The 25,761-nt window shown below is 36.0% G+C and overlaps 1 protein-coding gene across 5 annotated transcripts in view; it reads right to left on the bottom strand.

Moving 5' to 3' along the window:
• The window catches only part of SEMA3A (semaphorin 3A), a 251,443-nt gene that overhangs the window by 200,752 nt on the left and 24,930 nt on the right, over positions 1-25,761 (bottom strand). Inside the window, exon 1 of one of the 5 annotated variants that reach the window (XM_081531724.1) lies at positions 6,958-7,131. The exons of 2 other annotated variants lie outside the window; for them this stretch is intronic. Coding sequence is in view for 1 of the 3 variants with exons in the window: in XM_081531722.1 (XP_081387848.1) it covers positions 6,744-6,758 (15 nt within the window). In the remaining 2 variants the exon portion in view is untranslated. Of the gene's footprint in view, positions 1-6,743; positions 7,132-25,761 lie in introns of those variants that run through there. 2 more of the 5 variants (XM_081531721.1, XM_081531722.1) reach the window with 2 other exon arrangements.

Raw genomic sequence — 25,761 nt, 5'->3', positions numbered from 1 at the left:
ACCAGGAGATGATGTGAATATTATCAAGGGTCAATCAAATGAACAAATCAGAGAAGCAGTTGTGTGTGGCTATGAGCAGGAATTACCTAAACCCTAGATGTGGCTAATAGAAGTGTTTGCTATGTTTATCAAATGAATGATGAATTTCTGATTAGGTGGACAAAATAGATACATTCTTCATGTGTAATAGTGCATGTGAGTTAAATAATTTGTAATTTATCCTGTTGTCCTTACTACTTCTAGTTTTTTCTATCTCTAAACTACATAGTATCTGAGTAACACAAACAAATGCAATGTAAGTTTGTCAGCTGAAAAGTAGAAATTGTTCACCTGAGATGTTTTCTTAATTGTTTTTTTGTGGGGGGGGCGGTGATGGGAGAGGAGGGAAGGTGTTCATATGACATTTTGCTGCTGTTGTTCAGTCGTTAAGTTGTGTCCGATTCTCCATGTGGCTCCATGGACTGTAGCCTGCCAGGCTCCTCTATTCGTGGGATTTCCCAGGCAAGAATACTGCAGTGGGTTGCTGTTTCCTTCCCAAGGAGATCTCCCTAACCTAGGGAAGGAACCTGCACCTCCTGTATTGGCAGGTGGATTGTTCACAATTGAGTCTCCTCAGAAGCCCTCAAATGACATATCCCACTTCTATAACTAGAATAAATATAAATTCTGACTATGAAGGCTTCTGGATTTCTTAAAACTGGATTTTGTTTGAATCAGATTTCCCTGCAGAAGGGTAGGAGGGAGATGGGAGAGGATGGTGTTGAAAACCAATGAACTCAAAGAGTCTCTAGATGAAGCCACACAATGCATTCTGGGGACTTCCTTATCATAGTGACAATAACATACTATTTATGATGGAACACCACAAGTATTTTTCCCCTAATGATGTATTTAGTTTGGGAGTTAACACATTTCAGAACGAATTAAGCAGTGGAAGTCACATGCCCTAATCAAGTTGGTTCATAATAATTCATTGACATTTTATAATCTTCTACAAACACAAATAAAAAGGAGATAATAGGATTATCATGTAGATAATTTGGGGAAAATTAAGTTCTCTTATATTCAGCTCTGCCCAAATAACTTTTTGTAATGCTATGTGATAGTACTATTTCTAAAATCAATTTTGTATGAAAACAAAATAAGTATTTTACCTTACACAGAAATTGAAATCAGTTTATTCTATTCTCTTTTCCAAACACACCCTGCTGTAAATATACTCTAAGATTGGGTCATGGTTATAACTAGTCTGCTGCTACTGCTAAGTCGCTTCAGTCGTGTCCGACTCTGTGCAACCCCATGGACGGCAGCTCACCAGGCTCCGCCGTCCCTAGGATTCTCCAGTCAAGAATACTGGAGTGGGTTGCCATTTCCTTCTCCAGTGCATGAAAGGGAAAAGGGAAAGTGAAGTTGCTCAGTCGTGTCCGACTCGTAGCGACCCCATGGACTGTAGCCTACCAGGCTGCTCCGTCCATGGGATTTTCCAGGCAAGAGTACTGGAGTGGGGTGCCATTGCCTTCTCCGATAACTAGTCTAGGATTAAAATTAAATATAATGTGAGCCAGGTTTGGTTTAAGAGCTCAAAGGACAACTAAGTGGTTCCTTAGGATGAAGCTAAAACTCCAGCTTGTTTATGGAAAATTCTTGTTCTCCCAGGGCCCATTAAATCAAGATCATCTCTGGGCTGGACAGGACAGCACACACTAAATATTCTCTAGACCAACACAGGACACACAGACATTTATCCCCACAAAGACAAACAACTAATTCAGAACCAGATTTGCCTCTAAGAGTAGGCAAAAAAAAAAAAAAAAAAAAAAAAGCTTATGTCCTCTTTAAACTTCCTTCTATACTTCCTCAAAAACTGCAGCTGTTTTCCTCTTTAAAAATAACAAAAGAAAAAACAAAACAAGGCACTAATATCAATGTTACAATGATAAGTTATAAACACTGTTTAGAATGAAACTCGATATCCCTTTAATCCATGCTGACCATAACACACATGCAAAATGAGACTCAAAATGAGTCTGAATGCAGAGAATCGCAGGAGTAAAATTTGCCTTTAGACCTGCAGTGAGACAAAATGTATGTTAGTGCTGTTCAGTCCTATTATAACCCTAGGGGTAGTTCAACGTGAGCAATGAAAAGATCACTGATATCTTGATTTTTTCATTTTCCTGATACTTATTTTGCATGTAAATAGTTAATAGATTTTCTTTGTCAATCATGTCTTTATAACAATACTGTTATTACTAAACTTTTAGTAATAAAAGTCATGTCCAACTCTTTGCGACTCCATGGACTATACAGAATTCTCTAGTCCAGAATACTGGAGTGGGTAGCCTTTCCCTTCTCCAAACACTCTTCCTAACCCAGGTCTCCCGCACTGTAGGCAGATTCTTTACCAGCTGAGCCACAAGGAAAGCCCAAGAATACTGGAGTGGGTAGCCTATCCCTTCTCCAGCAGATCTTCCCAAGCCAGGAATTGAACCAGGGTCTCCTGCATTGCAGGCGGATTCTTTACCAACTGAGCTATCAGAGAAGCCCATGTCTTTATAACAATACTGTTATTACTAAATTTTTGATTAAATGATAGAAAATAATTTTATAAACTAAAGTTGGAGCATGTTTATTCCTTCAAAGACACATTTTAATTTTCTATTCAAATTAATAAATTGTTATGCAAATAACAACCTATGTACCTACACCTCATAAATCTTGCTTTAAAGGTTTATGCATTTTGTTGTGTCTCTAAGCAGCAATGTATTTTCAACAAGGCTTCCAAGATTGTTTAAATTTAATTTTATATTAATCTTGTAATGACCTTATGTAAAATAGGCACTTGTTCCTTATTAGGTTAAATGCCATTACTGATAAAACTCAAAAAGTAATAGAAACCAGTATAATTACAAAATTGAGAGAGATTTTCTAGCTTTTCCCAAATATAGCTGTTGCTTTATCATTTCTAAGCGTTCAGTGAGAAGAAATTACTTCTTTAAAAAAATCAAGAAATCAGTTTAAAAGTTCATAGTTGAGTTTGTTTGATGAACATAATGACTTCCACCTCATTTAGAAAATCAGAATCTAAAAAAATGCTACACTCAGCCCTCTTGATAGGCTCTGGAGTTTATCAGCCCTGCTTTGCCACTTCATTAGCTGTCAAGAACCAGTAAGTGATATTGCTATGGAAGTCTTGATTCAGGTAGTTGAAAATGCTCTTATTGCAAAAGCAGCAATTATCAACAGACTTTAAGTTAAAAGAGGGTCTATCAGGAAAGGCACATCATCTATATCTATACAGTTGGTTATCATCTTTGTTGACATCAAAGAAACAGAGAGCATTTGAACTATCAGTAGTTAACTTGAAACATTCAGAAAAAGTACACACATTGATTTAATATACACTGCAGCAGAGTTATCATCAACCTTAGAACTCTTACCTTCTATTCACATAAGGGAAAAATGTGGATAAAAAAGGCTAAACAAAGGACTAAACAAAATAAAATAAAATGGTGCATTCTTTAATCTCTGCTTAATAGGATTCTTATATTTGGCCTTATATTGTTTTTGCAGCCAATCTTTTCTTATATGTATTTTTTCATTAAATAATTTTATCACAAACTTTCCCTTTAAATACTCCAGTTAAGGTTAAATACATCACTTTAGTGATATTTAACCTTAATCCTAAAGTCTCAGTTTCTTTCTACCTTCGACTATATTTTTTATGGCTAGTAAACAGAAAACTAAACAGGAAAAGCATGTGGGTGTAAAATCTTAAATATTCCAAACAAAAGTTAGAAAATGTTTTCTGTGACATTTACGTAACATTATCTAAATATTAAAAGCTGTTGAGGGACTTCCCTAAGGGTCCAGTGGCTAAGATTCCATGCTCCCAACACAACGGACCCAGGTTTGATCCCTGCTTAGGGAACTAGATCCCACATACCACAACTAAGGGGTCACATGGCACAAATAAAAGATTCCACATGCCTTAACAAAGATCCCCTGTGCCATAACTAAGACCTAGCACAGCCAAATAAATAAATTAAAGTAAACATTTTTTAAAAACTGCTGATCTTGTCTCTTTGCCTAATAAAACACACATACTGATGAATGAACAATCCTACAATGATATATTTTATAAAGTATACAGGATATATCCGTTTCTTTTGATGTTTCATGGGATGAAAGACTCCATGAAAAACTGAGACTGACAGACACTACACATATCATTATGCTACTGCTGCCACTGCTAAGTTGCTTTAGTCGTGTCCGACTCTGTGCGACCCCATAGATGGCAGCCGACCAGGCTCCTCTGTCCCTGGGATTCTCCAGGCAAGAATACTGCAGTGGTGGCCATTTTCTTCTCCAATGCCTGCATGCATGCTAAGCCGCTTCAGTCGTATCCGACTCTGTGCTACCCCACGAACAGCAGCCCACCAGGCTCCTCCGTCCACAGGACTCCCCAGGCAAGAATACTGGAGTGGGTTGCCATTTCCTTCTCCAACATATCGTTATATTTTACTTCAAATTAAGATATCAGAGACTTTTCAAAGTAAGGAAATTTGCTTAAGGAAAATCTATTAAACCCAACGTTTATCAACCTTGTGTGACATCAAATCTTCTTTTTTTAAAATATAAAAGAACTCATTTTCAAAAATATTCTGGGAGATGCTAATATTAATGGAAGACTTTGATTATTAAAATATAGTTTATGAATAAATAATAGGATGCTAAAATATTTGCAAAAAATGTTTGGTGGCAATTATTTTGAAATCAGACATTATCTATCAAGGTGAATTATTCTGAAAAACTGAATACAGATACATTTCTGAAAACTGAACACAGATCAATTTCTTTCTTTGTGAGTAGTACTGTCTTCAGTTTCTTTAACTATTGGAGGGTAACAGTATTATGATAACAATGCACATGTTTTTGGTAGATCCCCTAAGAGAATTTTAACTTTTTTAAGAAAGAAATTGCATTTCCAAATTAAAAGAAAATAATCTATTTAAGGTAAACCTTAGAAATCCTTGAAAAGAATTATAAAAATCATAATTCTATAAATACAAGAATATATTTATAGGATATATATATAAGAATCCTTAGAAAGGTTATAAAATTGGTATAAAAAATATTTAATATCAAATTCAGCTAAAATGATAAGCATCCATTGTCTAAATAAAACATTTCAGTGATTTCCTAGAATTTCAGTCATATGTCTAGAATTAAAACATAAAAGTCACTGTATGTTTTCCGTAAGTTGCAAGTGATAATTTTTTGCTTTCGTTTTTAAATATATATCTGTACATATTGGCCAACCTTTTTTTTTTTTTTTGATAAAATGGAGTATTTTGTATAACCATTAGATCAAATCAGTCAATCCTAAACAAAATCAATCCTGAATATTCACTGAAAGGACTAACACTGAAGCTGAAACTCTACTACTCTGGCCACCTGATGTGAAGAGCAACTCATGGGAAAAAACTCTGGTTCTCGGAAAGATTGAGGGCAGGAGGAGAAGGGGACCACAGAGAAAGAGATGGTTGCATGGCATTAGCAACTCAACAGGCATGAGTTTGAGCAAACTCTGGGAAGGACAGGGAAACCTGGCGACACTGCAGTCCATGGGATCGCAAAGAGTTGGACAGGACTGAGCAACTGAACTGATATTGTAACATATATCAGATATATACATTATATATGTGTCAGTATTTATATACAGGCGTTAGGGCAGAGATGGTGTCCATCTATCCTATTGGGGGTGCGAGACTTTCTGGAGGTGGCCCAGTGGATACGTATACCTGCTCTTGTGCACCAAGGCCAGCTGGGTCTTCATGGCACCTCTGTCCTATGAAGCTTTCTTGGGTGGGCAGAATCTTTGGGGACCTTGACCAGGTACTTAGATGAGTGATGATAAATTATTGGCACACTTGCAACCCTTCCACACTCTTGCACCTATGGACAATGGGGCTAATTGATCACAGCATTCAGAATACTCCTGTCAGGCAGGCCTTTCTGAAGGATTATCATCAGACTGGCCAGCCAGGTAGGGAAGGGAGCCACGGGCAGCACGGGCTGATAGCCAGCTGCCCCCCTCCCCACACCCCGACCCTAAGCTAAGAGAGCTGTGCCTGGGTTGCAAAGGCAAGCAGTTGTCCAGGAAGCCCCAGAACTCATATTTGGGTGCTGCTTCCTGCCAAGCTTCTGCTTTCGGCCCCTTGAAACCAAGACCAAGTCCGGGACCCCCTAGTCTTAACTATAAGGATGCTAGCTGCTGCTGCTGCTGCTGCTAAGTCGCGTCAGTCGTGTCAGACTCTGTGCGACCCCATAGACGGCAGCCCACCAGGCTCCCCCGTCCCTGGGATTCTCCAGGCAAGAGTACTGGAGTGGGTTGCCATTTCCTTCTCCAGGGCATGAAAGTGAAAAGTGAAAGTGGAGTCGCTCAGTCGTGTCCGACTCAGTGACCCCATGGACTGCAGCCCGCCAGGCTCCTCCATTCATGGGATTTTCCAGGCAAGAGTACTGGAGTGGGGTGCCATTGCCTGCTCCAAGGATGCTAGCTGGCTTCTACCATATACTCTTTATTTAAATAGTGTTGCCCCTGGCATGAAAAGGAGTTACTGTACACAACCTCCAGTGAGGCTTGCTTGGGGCGAAGCTCCCAAGGCCCTAGGCACACTGTAAGCAACTGCTGTATGCCCGAGCTGGCATCGCCACAGCCTAGCTTCAGGGCAACTTATCTGTTTCACTTCCATGCGGCCTGTGCAGTGGTTTTGCCAATCCTGGGAGTCAGGGATCCCCGCCAGCCCAGGCCCTGGAGCCGTGGGTGCAGACAGTGCATGGCCCGCTTGCGTCCAGCAGGGGAGGCTGACTTAGCCACCAGAAAATTGTTCGCGGCTCTCGGAGTGTGTCCGCTCTTCCGGGATAAAGACCCATCCCTGTACCGAGACTAACCTACTTTCTTCCCCTCAGGCCGCCATCGGGTAGTCTATTCCTGAGGCTGTCCCAGGTGAACAGAAGGTGCCCATGCCAGAACCAAAACTGCAGAACCAGCAGCAGCCAGAAAGGGCCAAGATGGCAACCATCAATGGGCCTGAACCGGTTCCAGCCAGACCATGAGGGCAGCGCCTGCGCAGACAAGACACAAAAGATTTGCCAGTTTCATTTGCCTTTTTCGCAAGTTGAGATCCCTGCCCAAACGGGGACCTGCAGGTTGCCAGACAAAATTAGTGACAGCTGAGCGCAAAGGACTGCACCTTCTCCAGCTGTTTGTGGAAATCGCTGTTTCCTTCCCCCAATTTTGATGGAACGTGCTAAGTCGCTTCAGTCCTGCCTGACTCTTTGTGGCCCTGTAGACTGTAGCCATCCAGGCTCCTCTCTGTCCATGTAATTTTTCAGGCAAGAATACTGGATTAATTTGCCATGCCCTCCTCCAGGAGGTCTTCCTGACCCAGGGATGGAATCCACCTCTCTTATGTCTCCTGCAATTGCTTGCGGGTTCTTTATCTCCAGGGCCACCTGGGAAGCCCTGTGATACCGCATCCACCCCTTAAATGTTTCTCATCTCTGTCCCCTGAATAGAAGGGAGTCTTTCAAGCACTAGCTTTTCCTCCCTATGCCTTGATCAACAAAGTTACTGCTCTGTTTGTCAAACTGGTCTCCTTCAATTGGCATGAGTGGCACCAGGCAAGGAAAGGACCCAGCTGAGGTCCATGCAGTTCCAGGGGGTTGGTGTATGGTCAACCACACAAGAAAACTCTTCTATCTCTCTCTCTCTCCCTTTTTAATATTTATTATATTTATTTGGCTGCACCAGGTCTTAGCTGTGGCATGTTGCAACATGTGGCATCTTTGATCTTCTTTGCTGTATGCAGAATGTCTTTTTCAGTTGCTGCAGGCAGGCTCCTTAGTTAACTCATGAGAACTCTTAGTTGCAGCATGTGTTATCTAGTGCCCTGACCAGGGATTGAACCTGGACTCTCTGCATTGGAAGCATGGAGTCTTAGCCACTGGATCACCAGGGGAAGTTCCAAGATGACTATTCTCTGCCTCTTTGTACATCCCTTCTTTGTGGTCCTTGCTTCATCTACATCCTACTCCTATGAATGTGCCTGCCAGTGCCCTTTAGGCCAGAATGGATCCACCCGCTAGTTTGTTGAAGGAAAACATCTGCCTTCGGTGATGGTCATTAACCTGAAGGGCTGTGCTGACATGCCCCAGCTCCTGGTTTCCCTGGTAACTGATGAACCAATTCTTATGGGCTGAGACGTCAATTCTCCCGGTAAATGGTAGCCTCCTTCTCCCCCTGTCAGAGAAGATGGTTCACATGTTCTTCCTGCCGTCTACTGTAAATGGTGGCTGTAAATGGCGGCGTGATCCTCCAGGACTTTTTTTGCTTAAAATTCCTCCCCTAATAAACCATTGCTGTCTCTGTCAGTGTCTCCAGGATCCTTCTTTGATCTGGAGGCTGGGCAACTACAAGGCTTGCAGGCCCGTGGGATGTAGCCTAGCAGTCAGCAACAATCTTGGCTATAGGAACACAACTTTTAAGGATCTAAAATTGGGGGAAAGAGTAATGTTTTCATTTTAAAATATTACTTTTTGATAAAATGATAATCTATCCTTGTAAAAATGTTAAAACAATAAGACAGATGGGTATTTAAAAAAAAGGAGGGGCAGGGTGAGCCCGGGTGGGGTGTTCTGAGGTTCAGAGAACAGCAGAATCAAGCCCAACTCCCCTGCAATCAATACCAAACTTCCCAGAGGAAGCTAGATCTGATCTTGGAGGCTTGGAAGTTCTCTTGGCAGCAGTACAAAAATCGACTTTTTGAAAAAACAAGTGGATATGATAATAGTAAATGTTTAATCATCTAATAAGAAGGATTCAAAAATCCAAAGCAAAAATTGACAGAACTACACAAAGAAACAATTCTGTACTCAGAGATGTCAACAATCCTTTTCAAATAATTGATGGAACATATATATATATATACACATACATATATATGATGCAAAAAATTTAGGCAATGTTATCAACCACTTTGACCTAGTTGACATTTGCAGAACCCTCCACCAAACAAGAATACAATATACATTCTTTTCTAGTAAACTCAAGATAACCCATTTTCTGGGCCATAAAGCATGTCTCAGTAAATGTAAATAATTCAAGTCATAAAGTATACACTCTGACTGAAATGTGTTTTTCTCGGTTATTGATTTATTGCAAGGAAAATTATACTTTCATGCTGAAGCAGCAAATCTGAAAGGCTTGAGTCCAAACATCCACCTCTCGGAGAGCTGTGGAATCCTTAAAATGACAGTAGCTAGTTTAATTCCACTTGTGTGCAAGACATTACATTTTACAAAAGCAGCTGTTTTTCATGGAATACGTCCAGGTTTTCTTCTCAGGATATAAACCAGTGACCTCATACTTCCAACTCAAGACCTATCTATCAACACTCTTCCCATGCAAGATTTTCGTTATGCAGGATTTTTCCTATGATTGGATCAGCATATACAAGACTACATAAAATAGTGTCTCTTTTAATTAGATTCAAATGTGCTCAATTCCCATTAGATTTTCATAGCTGGTTTGTGTGTGTGTGTGTGTGTGTGTGTGTGTGTTTTAAGTTACTCCAACGTTTCTGGGAGGGGAGAATTTGGAAGTATGTTGCTTTCATCAGCTCTGTGCCTTCCCAGTATAGAGCTCCTATCTTTTAAGAAGTTTATGTACTTTGGGCAGGCGTGCCTTGTTCTTCCTAAACAATTTGACAAAAACACTGGGCCTCAAGTAGGCCATCTTTTCCATTCTGGGAATTTCTCTGAGATAGGGGATTGAAAATTGTGTCAACTTGTATCAAATACTGCCTAGAGGGGTTACCAAATGCAGTTTTCTTGGCTTCAATACTAGCTGCTTCTTTACACTCATTAGCTTATTTTAATTATGTAAGGGAGAATGAGGAAGAAATGTCAAAAAATGTTTTAAATATTTCTATTTCTACTACAACTTATCCAATAAAACCGTTTTTAAAGTAAGTATTCTATGATGAGATCTGTTGATATTTAGGTAAAGTTATATTAATAACGTCGTTATCTTTAAGCAACATAATATTATACTTACTTTCAAATATATCTAAATTAACTGTACAGTTAAGGAGGATCCAGAAATCTTAGGGTTTTGTTTGGAATACTGTACTTAATGCTACATCTGATTTATGATGGAACTCTTGGAAAGATTCTTTGCCTCTGTTAGACCACATGTAAAATACCTGTCCCTAAATATTTCTCAGGAAAACGTAGAAAGTAAATGAATGATGTAATGTCTGAATATCTTTAACGCTTTCTCTTTCTGAAGACATTATAGTGATTCCAGTTTTTAAAGATATTTTTAAATATAATTCTTTCCAATTGGAATTTTGTAAATTATAAGTAAAATTTTTATTGTTTTATCTTACCGTTTTTTTTATCATTCTTTGGAATCAAAGGCTACTAATATTTATATGATGCACCAGGAAAAAAAAGAAATGGTGAAATTTATACTTTCTGACTTCCAAGAGTAAATAAGCCATTTTTCATCATGCTATAACTACTTAGTTATTTATATTTAGTCCATGTTTGAAGTCTCCACCTGACAGCAGAAAAGTAGTCTTTTCAAAACTTGCTTCATGACAAGTAATCATAAACCCCTGAAAATGTGACAAAATAAAATGCTACTGGAAGAACTATAAAGCATTCATTCTTCAGTCATTCTATGACTTGAAAGCACCTTCAAAATAATCTAATAAGAAAAGATTTAGATTAATGTTGCATAATTGAGTGAGCCACAGGAAATGATAGTTTTATCACTTAGTATTTATTGCCTGGATTGTCTGTGGAGGAATTATTTGTAAAATACACATTCCAGTTCTATGTATGTGGCAAGTTTCTGTGGGAAAGTTTGTATGTATATAAGTCTGTATACAGTGAAGATACACATGTCAAAAAGAGATGAAATGTATGTGGGAATATTATGTTTTTCACCAGCTGTGTTTTCCATCCATATGATTTTTCCCCCTATGTATTTATTTGAATGAAAGTCATAGTCCTCCATCCTGACTCATAAAATAATAATCCTTTGAAGAATGTCCCTATTCCTTTTGTTAAAAGAACTCTATATAACATTATCAAGCCCAAATCTTTAACTAAACTTTCCATCAAAAGGTGGATAGGTGGACTTGAAATGTCTATTAGGAATGCTAGCACTTATTTAAAATACTTGTAGAGAATGCTTTTAGTTTTCTTTAAATTCCTGAATAATTTGCAATCGACATTGTAATTTTCAAGATTAGTACATTTTGAGCAAGTGATTGGAGGCTCTATCAATCTCATCATTACCTAGAACACATGAATGGACAAAAGTTTACTCTTTTGAATGGTATTGGAAAGGAAGTTGATCTTTAAGATTCATTTCAGTATTAAAATTCTCTATTTTTCCTTCACACTGGTACCTCTAATTCTCCAAAATCCTTGTAATATTTTACATTATATATGTTTACTTACAAAAATGCAGGAATAACTACTAGTTGTTAACTGTTTTCCATACTGCTAAATATCTACATCAGTTAAAATAACATACCTCATTACTAAAAGATGAGCAACATCCGAGGGGATCGCAAAAGTCTTGTGTTTAAGATCTTTGGATGATAATTTGGGGATTCCCTGGTAGCTCAGACAGTAAAGAATCTGCCTGCAATGTGGAGACTAGGGTTCCATTCCTGGGTCAGGAAGATCCCCTGGAGAAGGAAATGGCAGCCCGCTCCAATATTTTTGCCTAGAAAAATTCCATAGACAGTGGAGCCTGGCAGGCTACAGTCCATGGAGTCACAAGGAGTGGGACATGACTGAGTGACTAACACTTTCACTTTTCATGATAATCTGAGAATTCACATATAATACTTTGTTGATAACCACACACTGACTGATATCTAACAAGGTTAAGGAGATTTTAGAGGGAAGATCTGCTAGGAAAAAGTTAAAAGGAGGATTTTGCATTCTTACATACTTTAATCAAGTGTGTGTATGAGAGAGAGAGAAAGTAGCACTAACAGTCCTTTCTGAGGATCTGTGGCTTACAGTCTGTTCAAGCAATTTAATGTTGTGACTAAAATATATTCACGATTTTAACTACTAGGGAAATTGATAGAAAAATACATAGTTGTTACAATTACTCAAATTGAGAAAGTCACAGTCAAGTCTGCCCTTAAATACATCTCAAACAGCCACACACCTCAATGGCCACCACTACCAACCTAGTTGAATATATTCTTCTCTCTGGACTAATGCAACAGAATTCTAAAAAAGTTTGACTCTATTATTCAATGCATTAGACACAGAATAATCAGGAGAATCTTCTGAAAATTGAGGACTGTATCATTCAACTCCTTTGCTCAAGCCCCTGCCACAACAGGCCCAATACCTTTTTCCTCCATTACCACCCTCAGTAGTATAGTGCTCTTTTGTCTGAGGTCTTTAGCAGATATTATCATTTTGGTTTGGAATTATCTAATCCCTCCTTCCCCTTCCACTTGGTAAACCTGAATCTTATATTTCAACTTAGATGTCTTCTTTGATGTGAGAATCTATGATTTAAATGTCTTTCTTGATGTGAAAACCTATAATAGATCTCACTATTAAATTGTTGATAATATTCTGTTTGCTTCATGGCATTTGTCATAGGATGAAACTACATACATTAACTTTTACCATACTTTAGTTTACTATATCTCCCCAACTAGACAGTGTCATTCGGGGTAGCACCATATATGTTTGTGCTTCTTTGTAACCTCTCTACAAAACACGACAGGCTTCCCTGGTGGCTCAACAGTAGAAAATCTGCCTGCCAATGCAGGAGATGTGGGCTTGATACCTGGGTCAGGGAGATCCCCTGTAGATGGAAATGGCAACCCACTCCAGTATTCTTGCCTGAGAAATCCCATGGACATAGGATCCTGGTGGACTGTAACCCATGGGGTTGAACAAAAGTCAGACATGACTTAGTTATTAAACAAACATAACACAAAATGTGTAGTACAGAGTAGGTACTCAAAAACATTGAATAAATTATGAATAAAAATTATATAAAATTCCCTTGATAGTATTTCCTCCATTGATTATTTGCATATTGTTGTGATGACCTGAATTTTATTTGCTTTTCCTAGAGTTTTTAATATTATTGTCTCTACAGAATATAGTAATTCTATAAGATAACAGTAAAGTAGAAAATCATACTTACTCATTTCTGTAGATGACAAGTGATTTCAAAATTTATATAAGAGATCACGGGCTAAGTCACTTCAGTCGTGTCTGACTCTTTACAACCTCATGGACTGTAGCCCACAAGGCTCCTTTGTCCATGGGATTCTACAGGCAAGAATACTGGAGTGGGTTGTCATGCCCTCCTCCAGGGGATCTTCCCATATATATATAAGAGGTCATAGTTCAATATTAAACTATATTTTATGGACTAATTTTTAAAGCAAGCTTTAAAATTTAGCAATTTTTAAAAATTAAAAACAATTCTGTAAGAGTTTGCCATTGTAAAAACAATCTTCATTTGACTTGGACCCGGTAAGCAATGACTCTTTATATTATGAAGAACTTAAAATGTTTTACTTTTTCAGTTTTTCTTTCCAAAGAAAGAGACTATATCTTTTGCCTGCCTTCCCCTCTTATAGAAACCCATTAGTATAATGTCACTGAGCATAGTAAACAGACACTTCAAGTTGTTTACCAATGTTTTAAGGGTACAATATTCATAAAATTCTAATTTATATTTTATTGCTTGATACAGTTATGGTAATATTAAAGGAATGTTTCTACACCCACAAATGTAGTCAATCAATTCACTGTTTCTACATCTTACACTAGGAGCAAATTTAAAAATAAAAATGTCTCTTGCAGTACCTTTACACTAATTTAAAAGAAATAGGGTAAAGTTTTTTGGAAGCACTCGTCTTTACAAATTATTTTTTTCCCTAGCAAATATTACACTATTTAGATTCTGTTAAATAGTAAAACACTAGATGCAAAACTCCTACACAAAGCTCTATCAGTCTACCTTTAGTATATTTCCCAGAAAGTTGACATAGTAATTGTGGGGGAAATAAAATTAGAACACCACCTCTTCACACCAGTTAGAGAAAAGCATTCCAACATTAAGGCAATGTTCAGCTTGAAAAGTGTGTTACTTAGCGATGCTGTAATTCAATCACAGAATAAACTGTCAAAAATATGGTTAGGCTATTTTAGCTCTTGATGTAATCTAAGCATTAATTCTTCTAGTAATTTGAGGGCTGGAAAGGCCCAATTTTACCATCAGCTGTAGATAATGACTTAACATGCAAGCTGGGTGTGGACAATTGTTCCTAATGGGTTTAATATTGGGAGTTCCATCATTTGGGCATTTTGCTGTTTGAAAGCCAGAAAAGCAACATTGAAACCATAAAAACAAGAGTCGCACAATAGAGACCATCAATTTTCACACATGAAAGAATAAAAATAAGCATGAAATTATTGTTGATCCTTAAAATATATTGATTCATGATGCAATTTTATTTTGAAATAATTGATGACTTTTTAAAACCTCAGGAGACAGCTATGAGGGGTCTTAATAAAATCCAAGGTACTGTATACTTAGATTAAAAATATATTCTTAAGGAGTAGTGATCCTATTTATTCTCATTAACAAAATTTCACACAATATTGGTACTGAAGTATTTTTAAGCATTGACCATTTTGTGAAGTAAAAAGGTTAATATTTATTTAATTATAGCCTGTGTTACTCTTTCACACATTTACATATATTATCCTTTTAATAAATTCATGAGGTAGGCAGTGTTATTTCAGTTTTACAGATGAGAACACTACTGTTCAAAGAAGTAAATAAAGGCAGCTGAGACCTTGGAGCTAGCGAGTGCCAAGGCTATCTGAATTTGAAGTCTGCACAGGCCCCTTATCATGACTGTTTTCTGCTTTATGCAACAGAATTACCTACCAGAATTAGGACAAAAGGTTGTCTTTGGTATGAGTAGAAGAAGAAAAAGCTTTTCTTAAAGTATTTTTAAATTCAATCCAGAAATTAAAATGTGGAACACACGCTTTTTGCACTACAAACACGGCATACAGAACAAATCATACCGAGCACACTCATGGGACTCTGACAGTCCCAGGTCCAATACACAGGGAAAACCAATCATTGAAGGTTTTTACTCCACAAAACTATAAAAAGTAGTTGGCAAGCTCATGAAATAGGTGGTTTGAAGTGATGTGTGAAATGATTTCACTGTATAGTGTATAACTTTCCCTGCTTTGGAGGTTGTAGAAATACCTTGATTTATGGAGAGAACGGCTAGATCTCTATGGTCTAATTTTGGAACTGGTACAGAGCAGATGCAGGACAGGCAGGCTCATTCACATATGAAATACTTTCGCATATTGACTTAAGATCAAAAACAAATAGATACTCAACAAGTTGACAAGCCAACTGTCAAGAAAGAGAATATGAATAGCATATTCTATTTTTAAATACTCTAGAAGAATTAATATTTAAATTCATTTAATGCTACTAATGCTTCATTTTTCTAGCACATTTATATAAGCTTATCATTAAAAATGGCAACAATATACTTCCCAAACTGCTTGGCTCAGTACTCATTTTAATCCTGACCCTAATTTTGGTCCTAAGACTTTAGCCTGCTTAAGTATACAGCATTTAATATATGGTCTTATTGGATTTACTCAGAATAAAATGTTTATATTTTGAGTTTCATGTTACTGACAGAACAAGAATATTCAGCTTCATATAATGCATACTGGGCACTAAACATATAATAGTTTAATAACTGGTTCTGTAGTAGTGTGCAGAAGCTCCTGCATACATGGAATTTACTCCAAAATGTCATTTCTTCAGTTCATTTTTCCCTAATAAGAGTCATTATAGGAACAGTTAGATGCTATTACTATCTGTGAGTGGCTAGTAGAGTTAAAGCTATATGTATATTCTAGTAGGATTTCATAAATGTAGATGTGAGGTGGGTGGGAAGGCATGTGGGGTAAAGCAGAGCACCCCATTGAAGCCAAACATTAAATCCAAACTTGGCTAAATTTCAGGGACTGGAGTTGGGGACCCCTCATGTGTTTTAGGACCTGGGAAAAAGGAGACAGAGAGAAACTTCACAACAAATCTCATGGATAAAAATTCAATATGATTCTAAGTATGGTAAATAGTGTTCAATTTGTCTTTTGAACCATATCCTTCTGGATAGGAATTGTTTTGATTTGTTTTTTTCTTAGAGAGTTTTAAGGAAAGTTTGAGAGATATGTTTAATTTAAAATGCTTTTCAAAATCCAGGTATAAGCTTAGCTTCTTCTACAGCAGAATGTTAGAAGTGGCGGGGGAGGGGGGACCATCACATTCAGTGTACCTACAAACAGCCAAAGAGCCTGGGCACCTCAAGGTCTTAGACATAAAACCTTGCTAAGGAGTTTAAATGGAGAAGGAAATGGCAAACCACTCCAGTATGCTTGCCTGGAGAATCCCATGGACAGAGGAGCCTGGCGGGCTGCAGTCCATGGGGCCGCAAGAGTCGGACACAACTGAGTGACTGAACCATCACCACCAAGGAGTTTAAAAAAGAAATTGTCTCAGTACTTGGTAGTTCAGCAAAGTTGTAGCTATGTCTACCAAGAGCCACAAGGACCAAGGAGAACAGAGCCGCAGAGCTAAGTAATAGCACTTCTTGGTTGATAGTTCAAGCTAGCTGGGTTAGATTGGTTACTGAAATGCAATGTGACAGCCTCTGAGAACTCCTGATAATACTTAGGGAGAGAGTGGCTACACAGAGGCTGAGATCTTGAATTAGAAATTATACACCAAGTCAAAGAACTACAAGTGATTAATTAATGTAACTACTGGTACGCTCTTTAGAAACTCAGGTTCTGAGTACTTGGCAAGATAAGGACCATTAAACCTTACTAAATCGGCAAGCAAAGAGAGGTTATTAATGATAACGTAACTTGGCAAAAACCACACAAGTTGTTCGAGCTGTGTTTTTACCTAAAAGTTATTGATGCCAATATCCAAGCTCTTCTGTATTCATATGCTTTGTATAGAATTCTATTAAATCCTATAAATTATACTTGGAGATATAAACTTATGGCTTTATATATATATATATATACACACACACAGACACATATATATATATACACACACGTACTGTGCATATATATATGTATGTTCATATATATATTTATGTTATATACATATACCTTTTAAAGCATACTTAAAGAAGCAATATAGTGAGTACATGGTGAAAGAACATACATACCAAAAATATTAACTTTCCTTATTTTATATGAGCATTTTTTGATTTGCCTTATAATTTTCAGGGAAAAGAAAGTTAAAACGATGAACTTGGTGACTTCAAATTCAGCTAAAATAATGTTGAGCATTCTGATACCAAAAATACATGAAAATACTTCAAGCAAAATATTTTCATAAAGTGAGATTGAAAAACAGCATAATCCCTCAATATATTTCTACAGGTAATTTTAAAGAAATGACACAATTAATAAAATCAATAGCATAAATATATTTCTAAATCCTTAAATTTTTAAAATTCCTCTTGACCAGTATTTGATAGAAACTTTATCATAAAATTTAACCGTTTGTTTGATCACCTTCTAATTGAATCACCTTTCCCAACAGCCTATATTTATACTTTTGAAAAAAATTATTTTATACAGAAAAATGGCAATTTTATATGCTACTTTTACAGAATCTTAAATCCGAAAAGCAAGAGTAAATACATACAAAAGATATTTGAATGAGTCTTGGCAACTATTTCTAGTAACTCTACTTATATCCTAATTCATTGATAAATCCATTGCCATGATTTAATCTGAACTGCTATTAAATTAGAAAGATTTTGCAATAAAATTCCTAGAATATATTTGATATTTTTATCTTAAAAAATTCTCACACAATTGTAAACTTTAGAATTGTATTTAGAATACTGTATTGTATTCAGTGGCTATGTAAATATTCCTCTTTGGTGCTTTGGGCTTCTACCTATATTGAAGAAAGGTTAATCCTGTATATTTGCTGACAACACCTGATAACTACAGCTGCTTCAATTTGTATCATTTTTATATAGACCAGGTACTCTCATATTAGCACATTCAGACCTACCTAGCAATGACCCAAAGAGGCAGATTCTATAATTATTCCTAATTTATCATGAGAAAGCTCATAAATAACTTATCTATAGTAAATAACTTGAAAACAGAAAATGGACAGCTTGGCTTAACAATCTTTGCACTTGTTCATTATCCGGCACTGTCTTCATGCCTTGAAACAATAAATCAAAAGACAAAGTTATTAATTCTGAAGACATTCCTTGTTCCCATGGTTTTAAGCCCAGGTGGCATAGAATTTTCATTTTATTATATTTTAAATACATATTCATATCAAGGCCTTCCAGTTTAGTCTATACTTCTAGTAAATATGAGTATATGTGATATGTGGTTATATAAAATATGGAAAATAAAAAGTGTTAGGACAAGAAAGATAAGATGCGTAGTAGCAGTACTGAGTTAACGAACAATGTATTCTGTGAACTTTTTTGGTCTAGTTTGTTTATTACTGTGAACAGTCCTGTCACACAGTAGGTGCCCCATACATTTTGCTGAGTGAACAAACACTGCAAAAGCAAATCAGATTTTCTGGATCATGGGTATGATTTTGATCATGAAAAAAAAACAGGCAGATTTGAAAACATAATACATCTTGTAAGACATGGTAAGAAATAAAGAATTTATCTGGATGATGAAAGGGAATCATCAAAGAGGAAACAGAAGGAGAATGTTCCAATCAGGATTAAACCATGGAAAGGACATAGGTGGCAAATTTGGTCCTCAAGCTACCTATGGAACATGTGCTTGGGTGTCCAGATAGCACCTGAATATGGACTGAAGTCATTAAAACTGAGTGTCCACCACACCCAAAGCCTCCCTTTGAAAAACAGGAACAGCAGTTTACTGTCATGGTTTATATCATGCAACCACAATTTAATGGATTAAAGATCTCTTCCTATATCAAAGAGTGCATATCAGAGGGTGCTTCTGATATGCCTGGCACAATAACTCTTTCCAGTAATAAATGTTCCAGTAGGAACATTTTGTTACGGAATCCTAACCAAAAAGATTAAATGTACTTACTTTGGAAGTTCAAATATTAGAGACATGAAGAACTGAATATGGAAAATACTCAGACACATAGAGAAAAGGTGGTAAGAAGAACTCATAACAAAAGATATGAAACAGCAAAACTATAAGGTAGAAAGTAGACTAGAGAAGAATTGGTAGGTAGTGTTAATAGAACAAAACAGAGAGAATGACAATCATCTGGTACAAAATTTTCTGTTATTTAGATATATAGTTTGAGAATTTCCAAGGTCTTCATTTCTTAGTTCAAGTTTAACATCACTCCAAGAGGGTAAAAATAAAAGTTATCATAATATCCCTTCTCAAATAACATAATATCCTTTCTCAAATACAAGTGGAAGACACAAATGAAAATACAGTCCTTGAAAGAGAACTATACAAATTGAGATTATTTGCTGAAATGCCTTAATTTTGCATTACAATGATGACTACAATATTTTGAAGCTGACTGAAATAGAAAAGTAGGTCATAGGGTAAACCAGCAACTAGTGGTTCTGAGTTATTAGAGGAAATAGGTCACAGAGTTCAGTTGTATTTGTTTGACTACATTTACTATTTTCATTGAAGAGGGCATGGCAACTCACTCCAGTATTCTTGCCTGCAGAATCCTCATGAACAGAGGATCCTGGTGGGCTATAGTCCACGGGGTGGCAAAGAGTTGGACACGACTGAGCGACTAAGCAAAGCACAGCACAACAGTATTTTTATTCCCACAGATTATACAATCGTATCTCACTCAATAAGTTATTACTTAATAAATAAAATCACCATGGTTTAAGGTCAAGGATAATTCACATGTAAGTGCAATAAAATTTGGGAATTCCATGTTCCAGACTGATACTCAGTTAGAAAACACTGCTTTTGAAAAAGGACAATGAAGAATAAATCAAGAGATAGTAAAACAAAATATCCTGGGTTGTTTTTCCCTCCATTCAAATGACTTCTACAAAAATCAAACTAAGTTAATGTGTATATTCACTCCTTTCATTCAGTGTATAGTGTATTTACAAACTCTTTTGTTATGTTTGCAGCTCACATGATGATAGAACAATCTATATTCTATTGTCTTCGTTTCTAACACAAAACAGTTACGTTTCTGTAGTGTCATAAAGATAACATATATAGATAACACTATTACAAATATATATGTGTTTTGAAAGGAAAGAAGTGATGTTCTACAAATAACTGACAGAAGAAATAAATGTATGCTGAAGCAAATAAGAGTATCACATTGTGGTAAATATAGAGGGAAATAAATTATGGCTATCTGGGTATGCAAATCATATCCTTTATTAAACTAATTTATATCATTTCATAAGCAAATTAGATGATTTACAAAATGGATTATATTTCAGAATATAGAGAGAACCAATTAGGATATCTAACATAATATCTACTTGTTCACAACATATATCAGCCTTTCTACCGTGAGTTAATCTTTTAATACACATTTTAAAGATTATCTTCATTATCTAAATTTGTCAGAGAATGGTTTAAACTTCTTTTCTACTTGGCTTAATGTGTGTGTATGTGTATTCAGTTGCTCAGTCATGTCCAGTTCTTTGGTTGGCTTTAATACATAACTTTAATTTCTTGAAGGTCAAATTTATATTGAACTATACGCAGCTAAACCAGTGATCTCAAACCTGACCATGCATTAATATCACCTGAAACGCTTAAAAAATACTGAGACAGTTATTATTGATCCTGTGTTGAGATCAGATGTCATTAATTTATTTTTAATAAATCTCACCAGGTGATTCTAATGTGTAATCAGCATTTTGGAAGCCAAACTGTCCTCAAATACTTTAAGTATTGTGATAAAATTAACAACTATGGTAAATTGTAAATTGCATTCCTATTAAACAAAAACATTTCTGAATATGGAGAAGAACATAGGGGTATTAAGTTTTCCAGCTAATTACATTATCTGTGAAACTAATGAAGTATCATAAAATGTGCAAAAAACTTTATGTAGATACAAGCTGTGGGCCCTAGTCCTCTTTCTGCCACAAATCTTCAATAACATAATCCAATGAATTATCTTAGGATTCACTTGTATAATTAATAAAATTAACAAGTTGGCCTACAATATATCTGTTATCATTGGATTACTATTATAAAGTTTGGGCATTGCAGATAGTCATTATTGTTGATATATATATTAAATGCTCTTGACTGTAATCTTTGTTTACTGCAGCAAAATATAAGCGGTTATGAATGATTTCTAAGTTAATTATAATTAGTTTATTGCTCTTTAATAGAAATTATTGTAATGTCTATCCTTCAGCTATTGGAACTAAGATTCATAAATATAAAGAAAGAAGATATGTTCCAGAATTTTCTTCTTTGCTTTAAAAAAATGTCATCTTTTACAAAAATAATGACACTTTCTTGAGAGGTAACATTAAATAATACCAACACAAAGTACAATGTTATTAATAATACACATAATAAAGATGAAATCAATTTTAAAATTAAGACACTATCTATTAAAAATTCCTCTGTATGAATATTAAAAGCTTTTCTGTAGAGAAGATATCATTCATCTCATTAAGTAGCTTCATATTTAACAGTTATTAAGACCTAAAGCTCTGTTTTTCTTGCAGGCTACTTTGTAAGTACCTGTAACTAATGAAAGTTCCAGCAAGAAGAACTAAAAAAAAAAGTTAAAGAGAAAAATGAAAAGAAAGAAAATGACAAATGTCACCAAGAACACTGCAATTTCAGTTTTCAGGTTGCAAAGATGAATGAGATATCAGAGGAAAACAGCTTTGTTAGCACAACCCTGACATAAGTTATGGAAGGCGGACACATCTTGGTACTCTCAGTTACTATGAGTCACTGCCTAACAAATGATAAAAACGTTTTTATATATGCATTGTTTGACATCTTTCCCATTTTCCTACTTATAAAAACATTTCATTTAAAAATTAAAATGACTTTTTTTGTAATATATAAAGTACACACAATTAAAGCCTATAAAGAGTGCAACTTTTTGCAGTTTTTCAAGGTGCTTAGCATTACAGTGGCTTCTAAATGGAATTTATGAGTCTTTTGCTGTGATGTTTTTTATGCTAATAAGCTGCACAACAGCAAATGCTGTGACAATTTTGGATTATTAGAAAATGTCATCAGACGTTTTTCCTGCTCTTTGCTGTATTTATATTTGTGATAATCATATGAGATGAATTTGATACATATGCACAAAACTTTATATGGTATTTTCAAATGGAATAGAACAGCCGGAAATTATTCTAAGATTTTGAGTATTATGATAGATATCTTTGGCAACATACTCATATATATGTTAAAATCTCTGATAACAGTTTCATGGTTCTTTGCATTTAAAATTTTCATTATCTAATCTCCTTGAATGTGTACATTTGATCCTCATCAAAAGCTCTTGCTGCATGGATTTCCAAGCTGAAAACAGACAGTGTGTGGCTTTATGTTTGCCAAGTGTTGCCAACTTAAAATCTTGACTGTTGAAACAATAACGTTTTGGCTGCTTTTATAACACTCATTTAATGTTTACGGTTTAGTAAATATGCATTTTTATAAACAGAGGGCTTACCTAATTAAACTGGACCAGTGTAAGAACTAGGTCAATGTATTGTGAACAAAATAATCCCAATATGGTTGAGTTATGGAACAGCTCAATTTTGCTCATTGAGTTCTATCGATTTTTGGCAGAGAGAATAGAAAGAAAGAACAGATGGTGAAAGAAAGAAATTGAGCTGCCGGGTGATGGAATACACTCTCACACTGAATTATAAAGAATGGTGCTTCAATCTCCTGAATACTTATTTCAATTAAAGTACAAAATCAACACATACTGCCTATTTCTGAAGCAAGAAAAAATTTTCAACAAAAGTGAACATAGAGTTCAGTTTCAATTATGATGATGCAGTGTGAAAATATGACATCACAAGAAGGAGAAAGTTTTCTTCTGCAGTTGGTTTAATGAAACAGATAAATTATATTTTCTTGTTTTGGCTGGAGAGTGGGAAGAGATTTGCACTTAATTCATTGACAATTTGAGTGTGCAGATCTGAGGGATTTATACTACTTTCAAATAGGTGCAGCTTTTTAACATATGTAAATTCCATGTAAATGTAAATTAACATATTTGTCAAAGATTAGAAACAGTTCTAACTTTACACAAATCACAAGAAAATTCATCCTTTTCAAAATAATAATTTAGAGATATCAACAGGTCATTAATTATCTTTAATGGCTAATTAATTTAATGTTGATATTGGTATACCCTTCAATTGTTCTCTGTTTTTTATCATACAAATCTATATAAATAATATCTTAAATAACTAAACAGTAGCAACATGTAAGGTTTGTAGAAAACAAAATGAAACAAAAGTAAACAAAAATGCTAATAAAAATGTAATTATTATACTTCATTTTGATAAAAAATTATTATAAGAGAGAACCAAATTAGTTTAATACTACACACTGTAATGTTTTTAACCAAATAATATATTTATCTCACTTACATGGAAACATGATTGTTTCAACTTTTTTGTGTTTGTTGTACCATGAGGATAATAATGTAAGCCATGAGGCTGCTTCAAACAAGAATCAAAAATTAAAAAGTAGATATTAAATAACATGTTTAGTGTTAGAGGAATGAAAATAATCAAAATCAAGATTTCACTGCACTTTTTTTCAAATCTCAAACACATTTTATAAAGTTCTGAATCAGAATTTATCTATATTTTCGGGGTTTAACAACCAATATATTCACTTTGGACATCTCCATTTTGATAGGATATCTGGCCTATTTTTGTCATATGATCTTTCATGGTATCACTACCAATCATAAAAAAAGGGAGAAACTTCTATTGAACCGTCTGATCTATCTTTTAAAATTCTTGCAAAATTGCTATTTACTTATTGGAAATCTGTAATAAAATCCCTTCACTATCATCGAGAAACCCAGAGTAATCCAAGTTTTCAACTCAGCTGAACAGATAATGGTGCCACACACTGAGAGTGGAGGATGAGAGGAGGAGTCTGAAAAGAAGAGGCCCCGATGAACACAAGTTGACATGAAGTTAGATTGGGACATTCCAGAAGGACAGACCCAAGATCCAGAGATAGTTGGATTTGAAAATAACAAGCACAAATATGGACAAGAAATCAAACTCCAAGGTGCAGAAATCCTGAGATAACGCATAATTGGTCCCTTTATTAATCCTTTATAAATTTCCAGGTTCATGACAGTCGAGACAAGTGCTTTAATGTTTATAACTAATTGTTCACCTGAAAAACACTGGCAACATTTTTTAAGTGAAAGAGCTAAATTAAAAATAAAAACATATATTTCAATGATACATTCAGTTCAGTTCAGTTCAGTTGCTCAGTCGTGTCCGACTCTTTGCGACCCCATGAATCGCAGCACGCCAGGCCTCCCTGTCCATCACCAGCTCCCGGAGTCTACCCAAACTCATGCCCATCGAGTCGGTGATGCTATCCAGCCATCTCATCCTCTGTCATCCCCTTCTCCTCCTGCCCCTAATCCTTCCCAGCATCAGGGTCTTTTCCAAAATGATACATTACCATGTATAAAAGAGTGAGAAGTTGCTGTATTACACAGGGAGCTCAGCCTGGTGCTCTGTGATGACCTAGAGGGATGAGAGCCAAAGAATTGATGCTTTTGAAGTGTAGTATTGGAAAAGACTCTTTAGAGTCCCTTGGACTGCAAGGAGATCCAACCAGTCCATTCTAAAGGAAATAAGTCCTGAATATTCATTGGTAGGACTGATGCTGAAGCTGAAACTCCAATACTTTGGCCACGTGATGCAAAGAACTGACTCACTTGAAAAGACCCTGATGCTGGGAAAGATTGAAGGTGGGAGGAAAAGGGGAAAACAGAGGATGAGATGGTTGGATGGCATCACCGACTAAATGGACATGAGTTTGAGCAGGCTCTGGGAGTTGGTGATGGACAGGGAAGCCTGGCATACTGCAATCCACGGGGTTGCAAAGATTCGGACATGACTGAGTGAGTGAACTGAACTGAACTGAACTGAACTGAACTGAACTGAACTGAGAGGGATGAGACGGCAGCGGGGAGGGAGGCTCAACAGGGCAAGGATAACTGACTCATGTTGTTGTATGGCAGAAACCACCACAATACTGTAAAGCAGTTATCCTCCAATTAGAAATAAAAATTTGAAAAAATTGAACCAAGAAAAATAACCTGTGTTGTTCATAGTTGTCACTGTGGTTATTATCTCTAAACAGAAGAACTCATTACTTACTATAAAACTAAAGCAGCCACATTATCTAAACACTGTTTTTCCTCTTTCTTCTTAGAAGACTGATGACCTTCTTAACATTTCATAAATCTGCCTGCTTCATTAATTCTGAGAAGTAATGCTTCCAATAAAGCATCCACAATAGAACGTGACAATTGACTTTAGTCTCTGATTTCATTCATTTGTCAAAATTTTGGCAAAACTTAAGAACCTTTAT

Source organism: Giraffa tippelskirchi, chromosome 10, assembly GCF_054371585.1.
Source record: "Giraffa tippelskirchi isolate mGirTip1 chromosome 10, T2T-mGirTip1v1.2.pri, whole genome shotgun sequence".
NCBI classification, from domain to species: Eukaryota; Metazoa; Chordata; class Mammalia; order Artiodactyla; family Giraffidae; genus Giraffa; species Giraffa tippelskirchi.
This window is presented reverse-complemented; position numbering and strand designations above follow the sequence as displayed.